At 48.5% G+C, this 15,390-nt stretch overlaps 2 protein-coding genes across 4 annotated transcripts in view; one reads left to right on the top strand and one right to left on the bottom strand.

The window, feature by feature from the left end:
- The first annotated feature begins 6 nt into the window (after positions 1–6).
- On the top strand, positions 7–11,302 carry RMND5B (required for meiotic nuclear division 5 homolog B). Of its 3 annotated transcripts, none has more exons than XM_014539052.1 (10): positions 7–181; positions 1,315–1,465; positions 6,335–6,480; positions 6,609–6,749; positions 7,768–7,868; positions 8,065–8,231; positions 9,077–9,242; positions 10,345–10,447; positions 10,537–10,691; positions 10,778–11,302. In XM_014539052.1, exons 2-10 carry the CDS (start codon positions 1,327–1,329, stop codon positions 10,839–10,841), a joined length of 1,182 nt encoding a protein of 393 aa, XP_014394538.1. In that variant the 5' UTR covers positions 7–181; positions 1,315–1,326; the 3' UTR covers positions 10,842–11,302. The 3 variants fall into 3 exon arrangements, with proteins under 3 accessions (XP_014394538.1, XP_014394537.1, XP_005865540.1); XM_014539051.1 differs by having other exon boundaries at positions 7–231; XM_005865478.2 differs by having other exon boundaries at positions 7–253.
- A 1,055-nt stretch (positions 11,303–12,357) lies between these two features.
- NHP2 (NHP2 ribonucleoprotein) overlaps positions 12,358–15,390 on the bottom strand; it is a 5,098-nt gene continuing 2,065 nt past the window's right edge. The window contains exons 3-4 of the mRNA XM_005865475.2: positions 13,367–13,472; positions 12,358–12,717 (exon numbers count right to left, since the gene is read on the bottom strand). Of these exons, the coding sequence (XP_005865537.1) occupies positions 12,592–12,717; positions 13,367–13,472 (232 nt within the window). The 3' untranslated portion in view covers positions 12,358–12,591. The remainder of the gene's footprint in view (positions 12,718–13,366; positions 13,473–15,390) is intronic.

The raw sequence follows: 15,390 nt of genomic DNA, 5'->3' as shown, positions 1-15,390 counted from the left end.
GGCTCCCAGGCCTCCCGCCTCCCCCGAAGCCCCCCGACTAAGTCTCCGCCCCAGTCCGCCCCTGGACTTGTTTGCTCCGTGTCGTGGGCCCCGGCCGAGAACTGGAGCCCCACAGACTCCCAGGACACGCGAGGAACCGCTTCTGTCGGCGGAATCGCTCGAACTCAGACGTCCCGCCCTAGTGCGACCGGCTGGGACCCGGCTGGGCTGAGGGGCCAGGCAGGGCATTAGGTCAGGGTCTTGTGGAGCATGAGTAAGAGTTTGACAGTCATTTGCGTTAACGCAGGTGAAACTCCCAGCAGGGGCTGTATTCCAGGGAAAATAGTGGGCCTTTTCGCCCCCTCAGTTTTGGTTAATGACAAAAGAAAGATGGAAACTTCAACCAGCCCTAGCGGGTTTGGCTCAGGGATGGAGCGTCGGGCTGCGGACTGAAGGGTTCCAGGTTCCTTTCCCAGTCCGTGCACATACCCGGGTTGTGGGCTCAATCCCCAGTAGGGGGCGTGCAGGAGGCAGCCGACCAATTATTCTCTCTCATCACTGGTGTTTCTATCTCTCCCTTCCTCTCTGAAATTAAAAAAAAAAAAGTATATTAAAAAAAAAGGAAACTTCAACTAGAGATCTGTAAGGAAGAAAAGGAACAGGGTGAGATGATAGAGTGAATGGGTGGGGGTGGGGCAGAGGGGTACTGGGTCTAGGAGACCATCTCTGAAGGGATGAAGTTTGAGACTTCAAGGAGCCAAACATGGAACAGATTTGGGAGAAGAGTGTTCCAGGCAGAGGGAACAGCCAGTGCAAAGGCCCTGAGGCAGAAATAAAGTGAATGTAGTCAAGGAAGGGAAAGATGGCTTGTGTGGCCTGGCCGGTGTGGCATCGACCTTTGAACCATGGGGATCACCTTTTCCATTCCCGTCAGGGCACATGCCCAGATTTCAGGCTTGATCCCCAGTAAGGGGCGTGCAGGAGGCAGCTGGTTGATGTTCCTCTCTCATAGATCTCATAGATGTTTCTCTCTCTTCCTCTCTCTCAAAATCAGTAAAAACATTAAAAACGGGAGGGAGAGATGAGCAAGGATTGTAGAGTGAAAACAGTTGGAAACAGAGTTTTCTCACCATGATTCAAAAACCCCCTGCCCTCACACCTGCCTACACACTCCACTGGGCACCCTGGCTAGGGGGATGGAGCTGTGGACAGATATGTTACGCTGGGCGGTTCTGAGCATTGCTATATGATATGGGTGTGGTAAGGGGGATCCGGGAGCCCTCCCCACTGTGTCCCCAGGTGGGGCTTGACACTGGACCCTCCTCCTGCCCCCAGGCAGAGGCCACCATGGAGCAGTGTGAGAGCGTGGAGAGAGAGGTGGACAAGGTCCTGCAGAAGTTCCTGACCTACGGGCAGCACTGTGAGCAGAGCCTGGAGGAGCTGCTGCATTACGTAGGACAGCTTCGGGCTGAGCTGGCCAGTGCAGGTGGGTGTCCATCCCCCCCTCAACCCCAGAGCCCCATTCCTGCCTCCCTTTGGTCCTAGGATACCCCAAAGCTACTTAATAACAGGGTGACTTTTCCTGCTCTATCATTCCTTATATATTTATTCCTTGGCATTCAACTATAAGAAACTTTCCTTTCATATACATATATTGATTTCCGTCAAAAATGGCAGTCTTGCTTTTTTCCCATGGAAACCACTTATTAAGGAGATCCCACTCCTTCCTTTTGTCCTCAAAACACACAGTAATTTCCCTGAAATGCAGGGAAGTTAAATGTCCAAATGTCAAAGAACAAATGTATATTTCATTAGCCTATGTAACTACATATATGTATATATATATATACATACATATATATATATATATATATATATAGTTATATAGTTATATAGTTATATAGTTATATATAGTTATTTATAATTAGAATTCTTATTCAATGGGTTATACTGCATTATTGTTATACATTTTGATGCTCAAATTGTGTTAGATTTGCCCAGAGGTATTCCCTACTATGTCCTTTTTTAAAAAAAAAAAAATCGAGCTGATTCATATAAAAAAAACAAAAACAAAAACCCTTTAAAGGGTACAGTTTGGTGATTTTAGTGTATTTATAGAGTTGTACAAACATTATTACCATGTAATTTCAGAACATTTTTATCACCCCCAAAAGAGATAATAACTCCTCCATTCCTCCCTCTCCCCTAGCCCCTGGCAACCACTAATCTGCTTTCTATGGACTTACCTATTCTGGACACATCATATAAATGGAATTGTACAGCCCTGGCCGGTTTTTCTCATTGGTTAGAACAGCTGCCTGTGACTGGAGGGTGGCAGGTTCAATTCCCAGTCAAGGACACATACCTCAGTTGCAGGTTGCAGGTTCACCAGCCCCCATAGAGGCGCATCAAGTGGGAGGCAACCAGTGGATGTGTGTCTCTCACATAGATGTTTCTTTCTCTCTCTCTCCTCCCCTCCTCCCTCCCGCTCTCTTGAGAAATCAATGGCAAAAATATCCTCAGGTGAAGATTAAAATAAAAAAAATAAATGGAACCAGACAATATGTGGCATTTTGTATTCTTTCACTTAGCATAATGTTTTCAAGGTTCATCCCTGTTGTAGAGTGAATAGCTACTTTTTTCTGTGCTGTGTCATATGGTAACTCATTAAACTTTTTCCCCTTTAAAAAAAATAAATAAATTTGCCCTAGCTGGCTTGGCTCAGTGGATAGAGCGTCAGCCTGCGGACTGAAAGGTCCCAAGTTCGATTCCAGCCAAGGGCACATGCCTGGGTTGCAGGCTCGTTCCCCAGTAGGGGGTGTGCAGGAGGCAGCCAATCAATGATTCTCTCTCATCATTGATGTTTCTATCTCTCCTTCTCCCTTCCTCTCTGAAATCAATAAAGAAATATATTTTAAATAAATAAATAAATAAATAAATAAATAAATAAATTATAGCCTAGCTGATGTGACTCAGTGGGTGAGTGTTGACCCATGAACCAGGAGATCACTGTTTGATTTCCAGTCAGGGCACATGCCCGGGTTGTTCTCACCTTGATAGTGTTGTGTGAAGCACAAAAGTTGTTTTGTTTTTTTTTATGAACAAATGGTACTCTTTATTATTATTTTTGTTTGTTGTTTCTTTGTCGTGTTTTAATCTTTATTGTTGAAAGTATTACATATGTCCCCTTTTTCCCCCTATTGATCCCTTCTAGCCCACCCTGCCCCTGGGCCCAGGCCTTCACCACCCTATTGTCAGTGTCCATGGGTTATGCATATATGTATACAAGTTCTTTGGTTGATCTCTTCCCAGCCACCTACCTCCCCTGCCTTCCCTTTGAGGTTCGACAGTCAAAGCACAAAAGTTTTTAATATTGATAAAGTTCACTTTATTTTTTCTTTGGTTGCTTATGCTTTTATTGTCATATCTAAGAAACCACTGCCCAATCCATGATCATGAAGATTTACACCTCTGTTTTGTCTGAGTTTTATAGTTTAGGCTTTTACACTTGCTCTTTGATCCATTTTGAGTTAATTTTTGTGTATGGTGTAAGGTTCAGCTTAATTCGTTTACGTGTGAATATTCAATTATCTCAGCACTCTTCTTTCACCTCTGTGTCCTTTTTTATCTTTTAAATTTATTACTTGTTATTTTTTTTCAGCACTCCCTTATTTTCTGGCACAATAAGATATTACCTGGAATCAGTAATTTTTGCAAATAGCCATGGTTCTTTTGGTGGGAAATGGTATTTGGAAACCATGATCTAGGTTGTTACTGGGGTGTCATTGTTTTTAGGTTTTTTTTTAGCAAATAGATCTTTTTCCTTCCTTCCCATCCATCCATCTGTCTTAGTATATTGTAGGCAATGCATTTACAATGATGCCTTCAATTATAATTCTGTATCACAGAGTTCTTCCCAGACTCCCCCATTCATAGCTGCATTTCTCTTTTCCAACAGTGAGAAGACTGACTACTGATACATTTCTCATCTGCTCAATTTCTATAATATATAGAGAGTATTTTCAGAGTTGCTATACTTAGTACCACTGAGAAAAACAAATCTACAAAGTAGAGTCTGTTTCCTTTTTATTTCTTAAAGAATGCATGCAGGTGGGTGTGGGCTAGAAGGGGTCAATGGGGGGAAAAAGGGGGACATATGTAATACTTTCAACAATAAAGATTTTAAAAAATGAATGTATGCACATGGAAAAGACTTTGAGGTCAAAAAGGCTGAGAGTGAAAAGTGTCTCCCTTTCACCCCTGATTCCCGATTTCTGTGTGCCTCTCTCCAATAGTCATCCCATTCTGTTTCTCAGGTGCCCTTCTATGCAGCATCTGTGTGCACATGTAGATGTCATGTAGAAGTGTTTACACCCCCTCCTTTTTTTCACACACAGGGAACATAAAGCACATAGTTTCCTGCACCTTGCTCTTTCCCCTACACAGTCTGTCTTGGGGAGTATTCTGTATCAGTATATAGGGATTCTGCCCCATTCTCTTACCATTATGTGGTTGTGCCATGCTTTTTTTTTTTTTTTTAATTGATTTCAGAGGGAGGAAGGGAAAGAGAGATTGATTGGGTACCTCCTACACACACCCTGACCGGGGATCGAACGTGCAACCTAGGTATGTGCCCTGGGTGGTGGGGATTGAACCCACCACCTTTTGGTACACAGGATGACACTCCAACTGAGTCACACCAGCCAGGGCGGTTGTGCCATGCTTTTGATGGACTCTGTTAACTGTGTAGAAGAAACACTTTTCTTTTGCTGGTCCAAAACTCATTTACACTGTCTGTACTCTTGGTTAACAGGTGGCTATGGCTGCAGTGTGTTCACAGGGAGAGGGTTTCTTCTCAGATGGGGATTTGTCAGGACTAATGGTTGTCTGTGGGGTCCTTGGCAGTGGAAATTGGGGGATTCCAGGTTAAAAAGGCTTTGGTTTCTTAAGAGTGTTGCTTTGTTCTAAAGGAGATGAGGCTAGAGAATGTGCAGGGTGGCCCTCTGTGACCTGCGGGGAGCAAAATGCGAGAAAAGAGTGGCAAGCTGGGCTTTTGGAGAGCAGTGCTGATGCTGGCAGTGGAGTGTCTTCCTGGGGTAGATGGGTGGCCCAGCCACCACCTCCTTTTTGTATTTTTCAGGACTCATTCACTTATAAGGACAGAAACCCAGCTCAGACTAGTGTAAACAAACATACACACAAACCAAACGGAGCTGGATTTATGGGCTCAGGTAACTGAAGGGTCCAGGCCCAGCTGCATTCAGGTACCCGTATGATCCCTCAGTCCACACTGGCTTCATTCTCAGAGCCTGCTCCCCCGAGATGCCCACGTGCTCCAACGGCTCCTGTTCACATTTTGTTTGTTCAGCAGCCTGGCAGAATGCATCTCTCTTCCAGGGCTTCTGCTCTTGGAGCTGCAAGTCTCCCTGGCCCTCTCTGGTCACATTCCTTCCCTGAACCGAGGTGATGCAACTAGAGAAGTGGCATAGATGCTGGGCCTGAAGACGGGTCCAATGCCCAGTTTGCTCTCTTCTCCAAGTCTCACCTGCTCTTGGTGGTTGGTCTGGCTGTACCCCGGCCATGAGGTAGAAACCACTTCAAGCTGGAGTCCTGAGCCAGGAATCCCTGAGCTTCCCTGGCAGCCCCTGGCCCACTTGGTGTCCTCTAGTTGATAAGAGGCATTAATGTGAGGACAATGTTTTAAGGTTCAAAGCCTTCTCACACAGGGCATCTCACTCAAGATAATCAAGAGCCATCAGTGTGGTAGGGAGGAGCACAGACTTTAAATCTATCACTGCTGTGTCACCTGGCAAGGTACTGCCTCAGCTATAGGACAGGACGTTAATAGTGCCCACTGCACAGCACGAGGGTGAGGATTAAATGAGCCAAAATAAAGTACTTACCCATAGTAAGTGCCAAATCATCTTCAGTTCACAGCAACCTACAAGCTGGTGCTATCTCCCCCATTTTATAGATGAGGAAATGAAGACAGAAATGAAGTCATGCAGTTTAAAATTGACAGGACCTGAAATAGAAGCTGAGCCTTTTTAAAAATATATTTTTATTGATTTTAGAGAGGAAGGGAAAGAGAGACGTTGGAGAGAGCCAAGGATGAGAGAGAATCATTGATTGGCTGCTTCCTGCACGCCCCCTACTGGGGATGGAGCCTACAACCCAGGCATGAGCCCTTGACCAGAATAAAACCCAGGACCCTTCAGTCCGCAGGCCAAACTAGCTAGAGTCAGAAGCTGAGTCACTCTGGAGTTCAGGGCTGCCTCCTGGGCCTCTGTGGGTAGACGAAACAGGGACAAGTTCTGTTCCTGTGTTCTGACTCACTGCTAATGTTTCTTTGCAGCCCTCCAGGGGACCCCTCTCTCAGCCACCCTCTCCTTGGTGATGTCCCAGTGTTGCCGGAAGATCAAAGACACCGTGCAGAAACTGGCTTCAGACCACAAAGACATTCACAGCAGTGTCTCCCGAGTGGGCAAAGCCATTGACAGGGTGAGTGTGTGGACACCTGGAGTGGAGACAGGGACACCTGGAGTTGGTATGTCCTAGGGCTTATCAGGAAAGCAAGTGTGGGGAATGCGAGTGCTGAGTCACAGGGCCCTGTCTCTCGTCCTTGTCAGAACTTTGACTCTGAGGTTTGCGGTGTAGTCTCCGATGCAGTGTGGGACTCCCGGGAGAAGCAGCAACAGATCCTGCAGATGGCCATCGTGGAGCACCTGTACCAGCAGGGCATGCTCAGCGTGGCCGAGGAGCTGTGCCAGGTAATGGCTCGGTGGGGAAGGTGCTGGGACCTGCCTGTTCTGTTTTCTACTCAATAGTTTTTTTAAAAAAATATATTTTATTGATTTTTTACAGAGAGGAAGGGTGAGGGATAGAGAGTTAGAAACATCGATCAGCTGCCTCCTGCACACTCCCCACTGGGGATGTGCCCGCAACCAAGGTACATGCCCTTGACTGGAATCGAACCCGGGACCCTTAAGTCCACAGGCCGATGCTCTATCCACTGAGCCAAACCGGTCAGGGCAATAGTTTCTTTTATAATACATTCCTGTTATTATTGAAATAAATTTATGTTAGAAAGGAAATCAGGTCTCCTGCCATAAATAGAAAGGAGCTCGTTGAGCCCTGGCCAGGGAGCTCAGTTGGTTAGAGAGCATTTTCCTGATACACCAAGGTTGTGGGTTTGATCCCTGGTCAGGGTACATATAAAAATCAACCAATGAATGCATAAATAAGTGGAACAACAAATCGATGTCTCTCTCCCCGCCTCTCTAAAATCAATCAATAAATTAAAAAATTAAAAATAGATACAGTGAAAACTGAAGTAATTAATTTCTAAGTAGGGTTGGTTGCCAGGCAGTGTTCTGAGTCAAGGGGGACTAGTAAAATGATTAGTTTCTTAAAAGGGAGATTAGTAAAATGACAGAGTAGCACTGTTAGGTGTTAAAGCACACTGGCAGTAAAAGTAAAGTATCCTTTCTCTTAAAGTAATTAAGAGGATTGAAAAGGAATAATTTCTCACCATGCTACTCACACAGGGACTGGGAGGGACTGTCTCCATTACCTGGGTGAGGGTATAGTCTGCCCTGTGGGAGGCCAGGGTGTGGCACTCAACTTCCCAAAACTGAATTGGAAATAAGAGGGGCCAGGTGGGTGGCAGGAGACCACAGCTCCTCATGCAAGGTCTCCAGCCTGTCTTAGACAGATGAGGTTTTATTAGAACAGAGAATTTTGGAAACAGTGACGGGATCCAGTGATGGGATCATGCTCTCCCCACAGGAATCTACACTGAACGTGGACTTGGATTTCAAGCAGCCTTTCCTGGAGTTGAATCGAATACTGGAAGCTCTGCACAAACATGACCTGGGACCGGCGTTGGAGTAAGTGGGCCTTGGGTGGGACAGCAGGGGGCAGGGCTTGTCTGTGGTCTTTACCTCACCCAGTGTACTTGACATACCTCCAGCTCTGTCTTGTGGCCTCACCTAGGCTTTTGGATCCCACCCCTCTGTCCCAGCTCCCTCGGGGCTCTTCTTTCACCCCACCAGCTCCATACTCAACTGGCCCCTTTCTTTCCAGATGGGCCATCTCCCACAGGCAGCGTCTGCTTGAGCTTAACAGCTCCCTGGAGTTCAAGCTGCACCGACTGTACTTTATTCACCTCCTGGCTGGTGGCCCTGACAAGCAGCTGGAGGCCCTCAGCTATGCCAGGCACTTCCAGCCCTTTGCTCGGCTGCACCAGCGGGGTAAGTGCCCAGGGTAGTAGATGCTGCTGGGCTCTGGCAGATGTCAGCATTTACCCAGGGTGCTGCTCCTAGCCTGAGAACTCTGAGCCCTCCTTCATTGTCTCCAAGGTGAACTCCAAACTCAAGGCTCTTCCTCCACTGTCTCTGTCACACTTTTTAGCTTCATCTCAGAACCAGCTCCGGTCTCCATCACCAGCTTTGTGCCATACCCACACACACATCATCCTGGGTTTATGTGTGCCATGCCACGCCTGCCCTCATGCTGCTCTGCCTCAGCACCTCCTCTGCAGGTCCCTGCCTGAGCCCTCTTCCTTCACATGCGGATTTCTAAACCTCAGTCATTTGTCTCACCTTCCAGATGTTCCCCATCAGTAACCACCGTACTGCTAGTAACTTTTCTTTAGCTCCCTTCATATTTATTAATTCACATTTTACTAAAAGGTAAACATGAAAACCAATCAGTGTTATTAAATTTTAGCTAGATGCCTCTTGAAAGTTTTTTAGAAAGAGATATTAGCTAGTGTTCTAAAATAGACGTGAGTGCCACCCCGAGATTTGAGATTCATTCCCTGATGCAGTTGAAGGATGAGAAGAGAACCAGGGTGATGCCTGTCCTGGTCCCACATAGACAGCTCCATTGGGTTTTAGGGAAAACCAGTTGTGCCTGAAGACATTTCAGTCCCTGCCTGGCCAGGCCAGGCACCCCAGAGCCTTGGTGTTCAGCCTGCTCCCTATCCTGCTTCCACAGCCGTACTGTCCCTGGGGCTGGGTACCCAGCCCTGAGGAGCGGCTGCCTCCTGTGCCCTGGTCCTGCATGTGCTGAGCTGCGCCTGGTTGCCTTGCAGAGATCCAGGTGATGATGGGGAGCCTGGTATACCTGCGGCTGGGCTTGGAGAAGTCGCCCTACTGCCACCTCCTGGACACCAGCCACTGGGCTGAGATCTGTGAGACCTTTACCCGAGATGCTTGTTCTCTGCTGGGGCTTTCTGTGGAGTCGCCCCTCAGTGTCAGGTACAGCCAGCCCTGTGGGCAGGGCAGAGTGAGTGGTTGGATTTCAAGGGAAACAATTTACTCAGGCTGGGCCATGTGCTGGGGGCAGACCTAAACTGGCTCTCTAAGTCCATCTTCCAGATAGAAACTACTTGTGTCCACAGTTGGAGAAACTGAGATTAGGAAGAGTTATGGTCCAAGGTCACTGTGAAGTTAGTAGCAGGGTCAAGGTTCCTATTTTCTAAGTTCTCTTGAATGAGGACCCCATTTTGCCTGCACCTCACTGCTGGATTATCACAAGACCCTCCGCACAAGCCTTCTCTCAGCCTCATCTGTCAAACACCACTTCCTCTCTGGTAGATCTGAGTAACCGAGTTACAGGTTCTAAGAGTTTTCACTCGAAGGCTCCTGTACAGTAATGCTCTTCTCATGACTCCTCAGTGACCTAGGATTAGAGGTACTCACTTCACAGAAGAGAAAACAGAGACTCAAGACATGAATTAACTTAAAGGGCATATGGACCTGACCCCAGAGCCACTCACTACACCATAGTAGATAGAGTCACAGTGCATTTACTTTGACTGTGAAATCTCATGCTCCACTGTGTGGTAGACTCTGATTATAGGACAGTATTTTCCAGCAGGAACACCATCTGCCGCTCACACAGCACAACAGCCCTCTGCATCGTAGCCATTTAGCACCCAAGGCTCCAGCCGGTTCGCTCCCATCCCACCCAGATCATGGTGAGGTCTAAATCTGTCCCATTTCCAAGTGCCCCAGTTGATAACCAGTTATAGGGGTGCATTATGACAGCGGAGTGGGGCCCTTTCAAACAGATCACTGTCCCCGTCACACCAAGGACTTTTCAGTGTTTTGGATGAGCCGATACCTGCCCCCTGGATCTTCCTTTTGTCTCTCTTGTATGTTCTCAAGTTTGAGGGTGCATTAGAATGACACGTAATTACATATGTGGCACTTTATAAGCAACCTGATTCTCAAGGACTGATTTGACCACGTGCCAACTTAGAACCCTGACCTGAGTCCCGTGCTAATGGCAAGTGTGCAGGTCCTTTGTCTGCTGGGGTCTTGGTCTGGCTGCTCTAGCCCTTGCTTTGTTCTGCAGCTTTGCCTCTGGCTGTGTGGCACTGCCCGTGCTGATGAACATCAAAGCTGTGATTGAGCAGAGGCAGTGCACAGGGGTCTGGAGTCACAAGGACGAGTTACCGGTGAGCCCTGGCTGAGGGAGGTGTGGGCAGAAGGCACTGGGGATAGCCACGGCAGGAAGTGGGACTCATCCCTCGGCTGGCCTCCCCAGATTGAGATTGAACTAGGCATGAAGTGCTGGTACCACTCAGTGTTCGCCTGCCCCATCCTTCGCCAGCAGACGTCAGATTCCAACCCTCCCATCAAGCTCATTTGTGGCCACGTTATCTCCCGAGATGCACTCAACAAGCTCATTAACGGAGGAAAGTAAGTTCCCTGTGCTCTGCTCCTGCTTGGCTTGGCTCTCCTGCTAGCCAGCCTCTCAGACATTCTTGGTTCTCCCCTCTTTGCAGGTTGAAGTGTCCCTACTGTCCCATGGAGCAGAACCCAGCAGATGGGAAACGCATCATATTTTGACTCCTGCCTGGAAGGAACTTTATTTAAAGATGTTTTTCACCCATGAGACTTGCCGTCTCACTGGAGTGGTTGGCTTCAGTGGATTGTGGTTCATTTCAGAATTGCCTGAGTGCCACAGTAGGGGCCAAGGAGGGAGATGAACCAACCTGCACTGGGCAGCTGGCTCCTTGACTGCAAGGGCAGGGAGATGCTGGCCTCTGTATTCCTGCTGTCTCCGTTTATATTTGCCACGGACTTAGTAGCAATGGACAGAGGAGCAGAGGACTTGGGTGGCGGCAGCAACTGTCTTTCATCCCTACCCTCAGCCAGGTCTAATTGCCATACCAACGCCCTATCCACTTCTCCCGCTGTATAGCCTTACAACTGTCTGTATCCATCATCCACCAGTAAATACTCTGGGGTAGAACCGAATGCCATTTTTTTATAACTTTGAGCAAATATATTCACAGGCCTTCTCCTTCCTTTGCCGCAGTTATATGTGCACTGCACACAGGTACTGACATGGCCTGGCTGCTGCTGCTGCTGGTGGGACCATGCCAGCCACAGTGCTGTCAGGAAGAACCCAGTCTACATCTCTGATTAGGCAAAAAGGCTGGGAGATTTCAGTCCCTGGGGAAGGTGTTTCTACATACATAAAATCTCATTACCTCCAGGTTAGAAATCAGGGCAGGGGGATTTGGGAAGATTAAATGACTTGTTCAAGAGGGCTCACAGCTTGTCAAGGAGAGCTTGGAGTTTAAACCAGATGAAGCTCAAGCTCTTTCCAGTTTATTCCAAGGCACCTGAAGCCTGGTTGCTATGTATACTGAGTCCTGTGCTGGGCCTTGAGAGCAGGAAGATACCTTAAGTCTAAAATGTTTGAAGGGACTGGGTTACCAGGGCCATTATGCTAAGTAAGAAAGATGGCCTGGGGTTTTGTATTTAGCTGCATAATCCTATTTAAAATGTCCTGTATGGGTGGGTAAATTGCTTCCATAAGCTTCCCAATGGCACTAAGACTTAAACAGGAAGAAGAGGGATGGGAGTGTCCCTAACAGAGGCTACAGGTTTTCATGCCATGGGGTCTGGGCTCAGCTGCCTTATCTGTAGCTTCCACCTACTAGGGAAGTGAAAGCTTGGGAGTGAGCTGCAAAGTTTGTTCTCAGCTAGAGTCTAACACCAGCCCTGGCAGCCAGGCATTAGCACTGAACACACTCTTAAAGTCCTTGGGGTCCTCTGGCAAGAAAGTCTGCTTCACTTTCCTGCCCACCAACTCCTTGGTTCCACTAGCAGCTGCTGCTTTAAAAAACACCCACAGAGCCCTGGCTGGTGTGGCTCAGTTGAGTGAACTTCGTCCCACACACCAAAAGTCCCTGGGTCCGATCAGGGCACGTACCCAGGTTGTGGATTTGATCCCCAGTTGGGGTGTGTACATGAAGCAACTGATCAATGTTTCTCTTTCTCTCCCCCCTTCCTCTCTCTAAATCAATAAAAACATATTTAAAGAGAAGAAGAAGAAAAACCAGCCACAGACTCATCACATTTTAGTCTTAGCATTTACTTCCTTCACACCTCATTCTTGAAACTGACTGCCAGGAAACTCAACAGGAAATAACACTGATGGAGAAGATGCTGTTGGAGCTGCCTGGGAAAAAAATGTGCCTCAGAAGACTAGGAGATGCTGTGCATGTGAGCAGCAGAGGGCAGCCAGCTGGCTCCCTGCCAGCCCAACAGCTTCTGGAGCAGGGGCCCAGGTTGCTGCCCAAGTCCTTCACACGGGCGGGGGCAGGGCTTGCACCTCCTCCAGGCACTCATCATAGGTCTCCTGGTACTCCTCGTGGGGCTTGACCATTATCACGCAGGTGGGGCGCTTGGAGCCTGCGGCTGCACCCAGGTCCTGCAGAGGAAAAAGGGCTGTTTGGAAAAAAGGCCGCACGACCTGTATGCCAAGGAGTCACAAATGTATGACCCACTGGCCTAATCTGGCAGACAGACATGTGCTATTCGGTCAGCAATATCTTTTAAAACAGTTAAAATTGGTTGCCATCATTTACACTCAACAAACTTGCAAGTAGTCCAGCAACACTGGGCCTACATTCCCACATGGCAACTGTGAAAGGGCTCCAGCCCAGCAGGAGCTGTCCCCTCAGGCAGTTTCCTGCCATCCCCCACTCCCTGTGCTCCAGACCTGGCTCCTGCTATGTGAGGATAAGGAGCCAGATCCCTAAAACACCCCCTCCTACGCACTGCACCCACCTAACAGGACTAACACAGGTGCAGCATGTTAGTTGACAGAGCATGTCCACATATACGTTCTGTTTCATTCTTACAGGCCACAGAGGAGGGGATTCCCATTTTACAAGGAAATGTAAGTGCTGAGAGATAACTTACCGGTAGTCACCTGCTTAGGAAGCAGCTGAACCAAGAATCTACCCAGGCCCATCTGAACTCCAAAGTTCACTTTCCACTATGGCCTGCCGCTGAGACTCCATCCCAGACCCTCTCCTCTAGTGCTGACCAAGATCAGAGCTGAGGGTGCTCCTTACCGTCTTGGAAGGGATATAGACATAGGGCAAATTCCGGTCCTCGCACATAACTGGGAGATGGCAGTATACTTCAATGGGCAACGTGTCTCCTGCCAAAATCATGATCCTGAAATGACAGAAACAGTCATTTCTAACTTGTTCATTCCCTCTTTTAATTGAAAGTCCACCTCTGGACTGGGACAGAGATAAGATGGCTCCTGCCCTCAAGGAGTTATTAATGTGGGTTGCCCAACCTCTGAAAGAGTGCAAATCTGTGTTTGGTGACTGTGTTCTTCTGGGGAGGCGATCTCTATTTCTTGGCAACAAATGCCACCAAGTGTGGCAAGTGGTATCGTACTGATGAAGGACGGGAGGGACCCCAAGGAGTAAGAGCTCAGCTCTCTTTGGAGTACAGAAAGGAGTCAGGAGGCCACACTTGAACAAAAAGCTGAATGATGACTATCAGGAAGACCATGGAGGAGGAGGGGGCAGAAAAAACATTTAAGGAGAATTAAAATGGCACCAGATATACAGAAGCAGGCTGATGGCAGCCTGGGATGGCTTTGGAATCCAGAATGGGGACAGGGGCAGACAAGAAGGCTAGAAAGAGCCGAAACCGGTTTGGCTCAGTGGATAGAGCGTCGGCCTGCGGACTGAAAGGTCCCAGGTTCGATTCCGGTCAAGGGCATGTACCTGGGTTGCGGGCACATCCCCAGTGGGAGATGTGCGGGAGGCAGCTAATCGATGTTTCTCTCTCATCGATGTTTCTGACTATCTCTCTCTCTTCCTCTCTGTAAAAAATCAATAAAATATATTAAAAAAAAAAAAAAGAAGGCTAGAAAGATTGGCAAGGGCCCCACCCAAGGACCTTGAGTGCCAGACTAAGCATGGGCCTTGAATGACAGAGAACCAATGAAGGCTTGCCAGAGAAGCCTCAGCTGGGGCTCCTAGCTGGCAAAGTGCCAGGCTCTGGTAAGGCCCTCAGGAGCCCTGGAAACAGAAGGAAGAGTCTGTGAGATGCAAACAGCTGGAAAGAACTCTTGGTTTAAAGTACTGGGTCCACATTCCTAGTTTTCCTTTTGCCTCTTGGACTCTCCTCCTCTGCAGGCTCCTTTTCTTTGAATAGCTTTTATTTATTTAGTAGAGGCCCAGTGTAGGAAATTCGTGCATGGGGGCGGAGGGTCCCTCAGCCCGGCCTTCGGCCTGCACCCTCTCCAATCCAGGACCCCTCGGGGGATGTCCAACTGCCTCTCGCAATCTGGGACCGCTGGCTCCTAACCACTCGCCTGCCTGCCTCCCTGATCTCCCCTAACTGCTCCCCTGCTGGCCTGATCGCCCCTAATCACCTCTGCTTTGCCCCGCACCCAGGACCCAGGACTCCCTCCTCCTGCTGGTCACATGGGCTTCCCTCCCTCTGGCTGGCCGCAGGCACTCAGGACCCGGGCTGGCTTTGCCCTGGCTGGCTGCAGTCACAGGGGACTGTGGGCGGGTGGCTTTGTCTGGGCTGCAGCCGCAGGCACAGCCATTGGCACCCAGGACCGCGGGGCAGGCAACTTGTCCCTCTCTCGGGCCACAGTCTGGCTGGTCCCCATTCCTCTCCCCAGTGTTGAGTTTCTGAGCCATTAAGGCATGATGGAGTGAGGCTGTGATGACCATTTGCATATTAGCTTTTTATTATATAGGATTTTTATTGATTTCAGAGAGCAAGGGAGAGGGAGAGAGAAACATCAATGATGAGAATCATTGATCAGCTGCCTCCTGCACGTCCCCTACTGGGGATCAAGCCTGCAACCCAGGCATGTAACCCAACCTGATTGAACCATGACCTCCTGGTTCATAGGTCAACACTCAACCACTAAGCCACACCAGCCAGGCTGAACATCTTTTAAATGCTGGTGCTCCACCCTAGCTGGTTTGGCTCAGTGGGTGGAGCATCAGCCTGTGGACTGAAGGGACCCAGGTTCGATTTTGGTCAAGGGCACATGCCGAGGTTGTGGGCTTGATCCCTAGTAGGGGGTGTGCAGGAGGCAGCCAATCAATGATTC

This window comes from Myotis brandtii, unplaced genomic scaffold (genome assembly GCF_000412655.1).
Source record: "Myotis brandtii unplaced genomic scaffold, ASM41265v1 scaffold208, whole genome shotgun sequence".
NCBI classification, from domain to species: Eukaryota; Metazoa; Chordata; class Mammalia; order Chiroptera; family Vespertilionidae; genus Myotis; species Myotis brandtii.
The sequence above is the reverse complement of the archived record's forward strand: the minus strand, read 5'-3'. Positions and strand labels throughout refer to the sequence as shown.

Bases quoted from the DNA above. Each gene is read 5' to 3' on its own strand.
- RMND5B (XM_014539052.1), top strand. From the start codon at position 1,327: ATGGAGCAGTGTGAGAGCGTGGAGAGAGAGGTGGACAAGGTCCTGCAG. The intron at 7,869-8,064 runs GTAAGTGGGCCT...CTTTCTTTCCAG, and splicing joins GACCTGGGACCGGCGTTGGA to ATGGGCCATCTCCCACAGGC. The intron at 9,243-10,344 runs GTACAGCCAGCC...TTTGTTCTGCAG, and splicing joins GAGTCGCCCCTCAGTGTCAG to CTTTGCCTCTGGCTGTGTGG.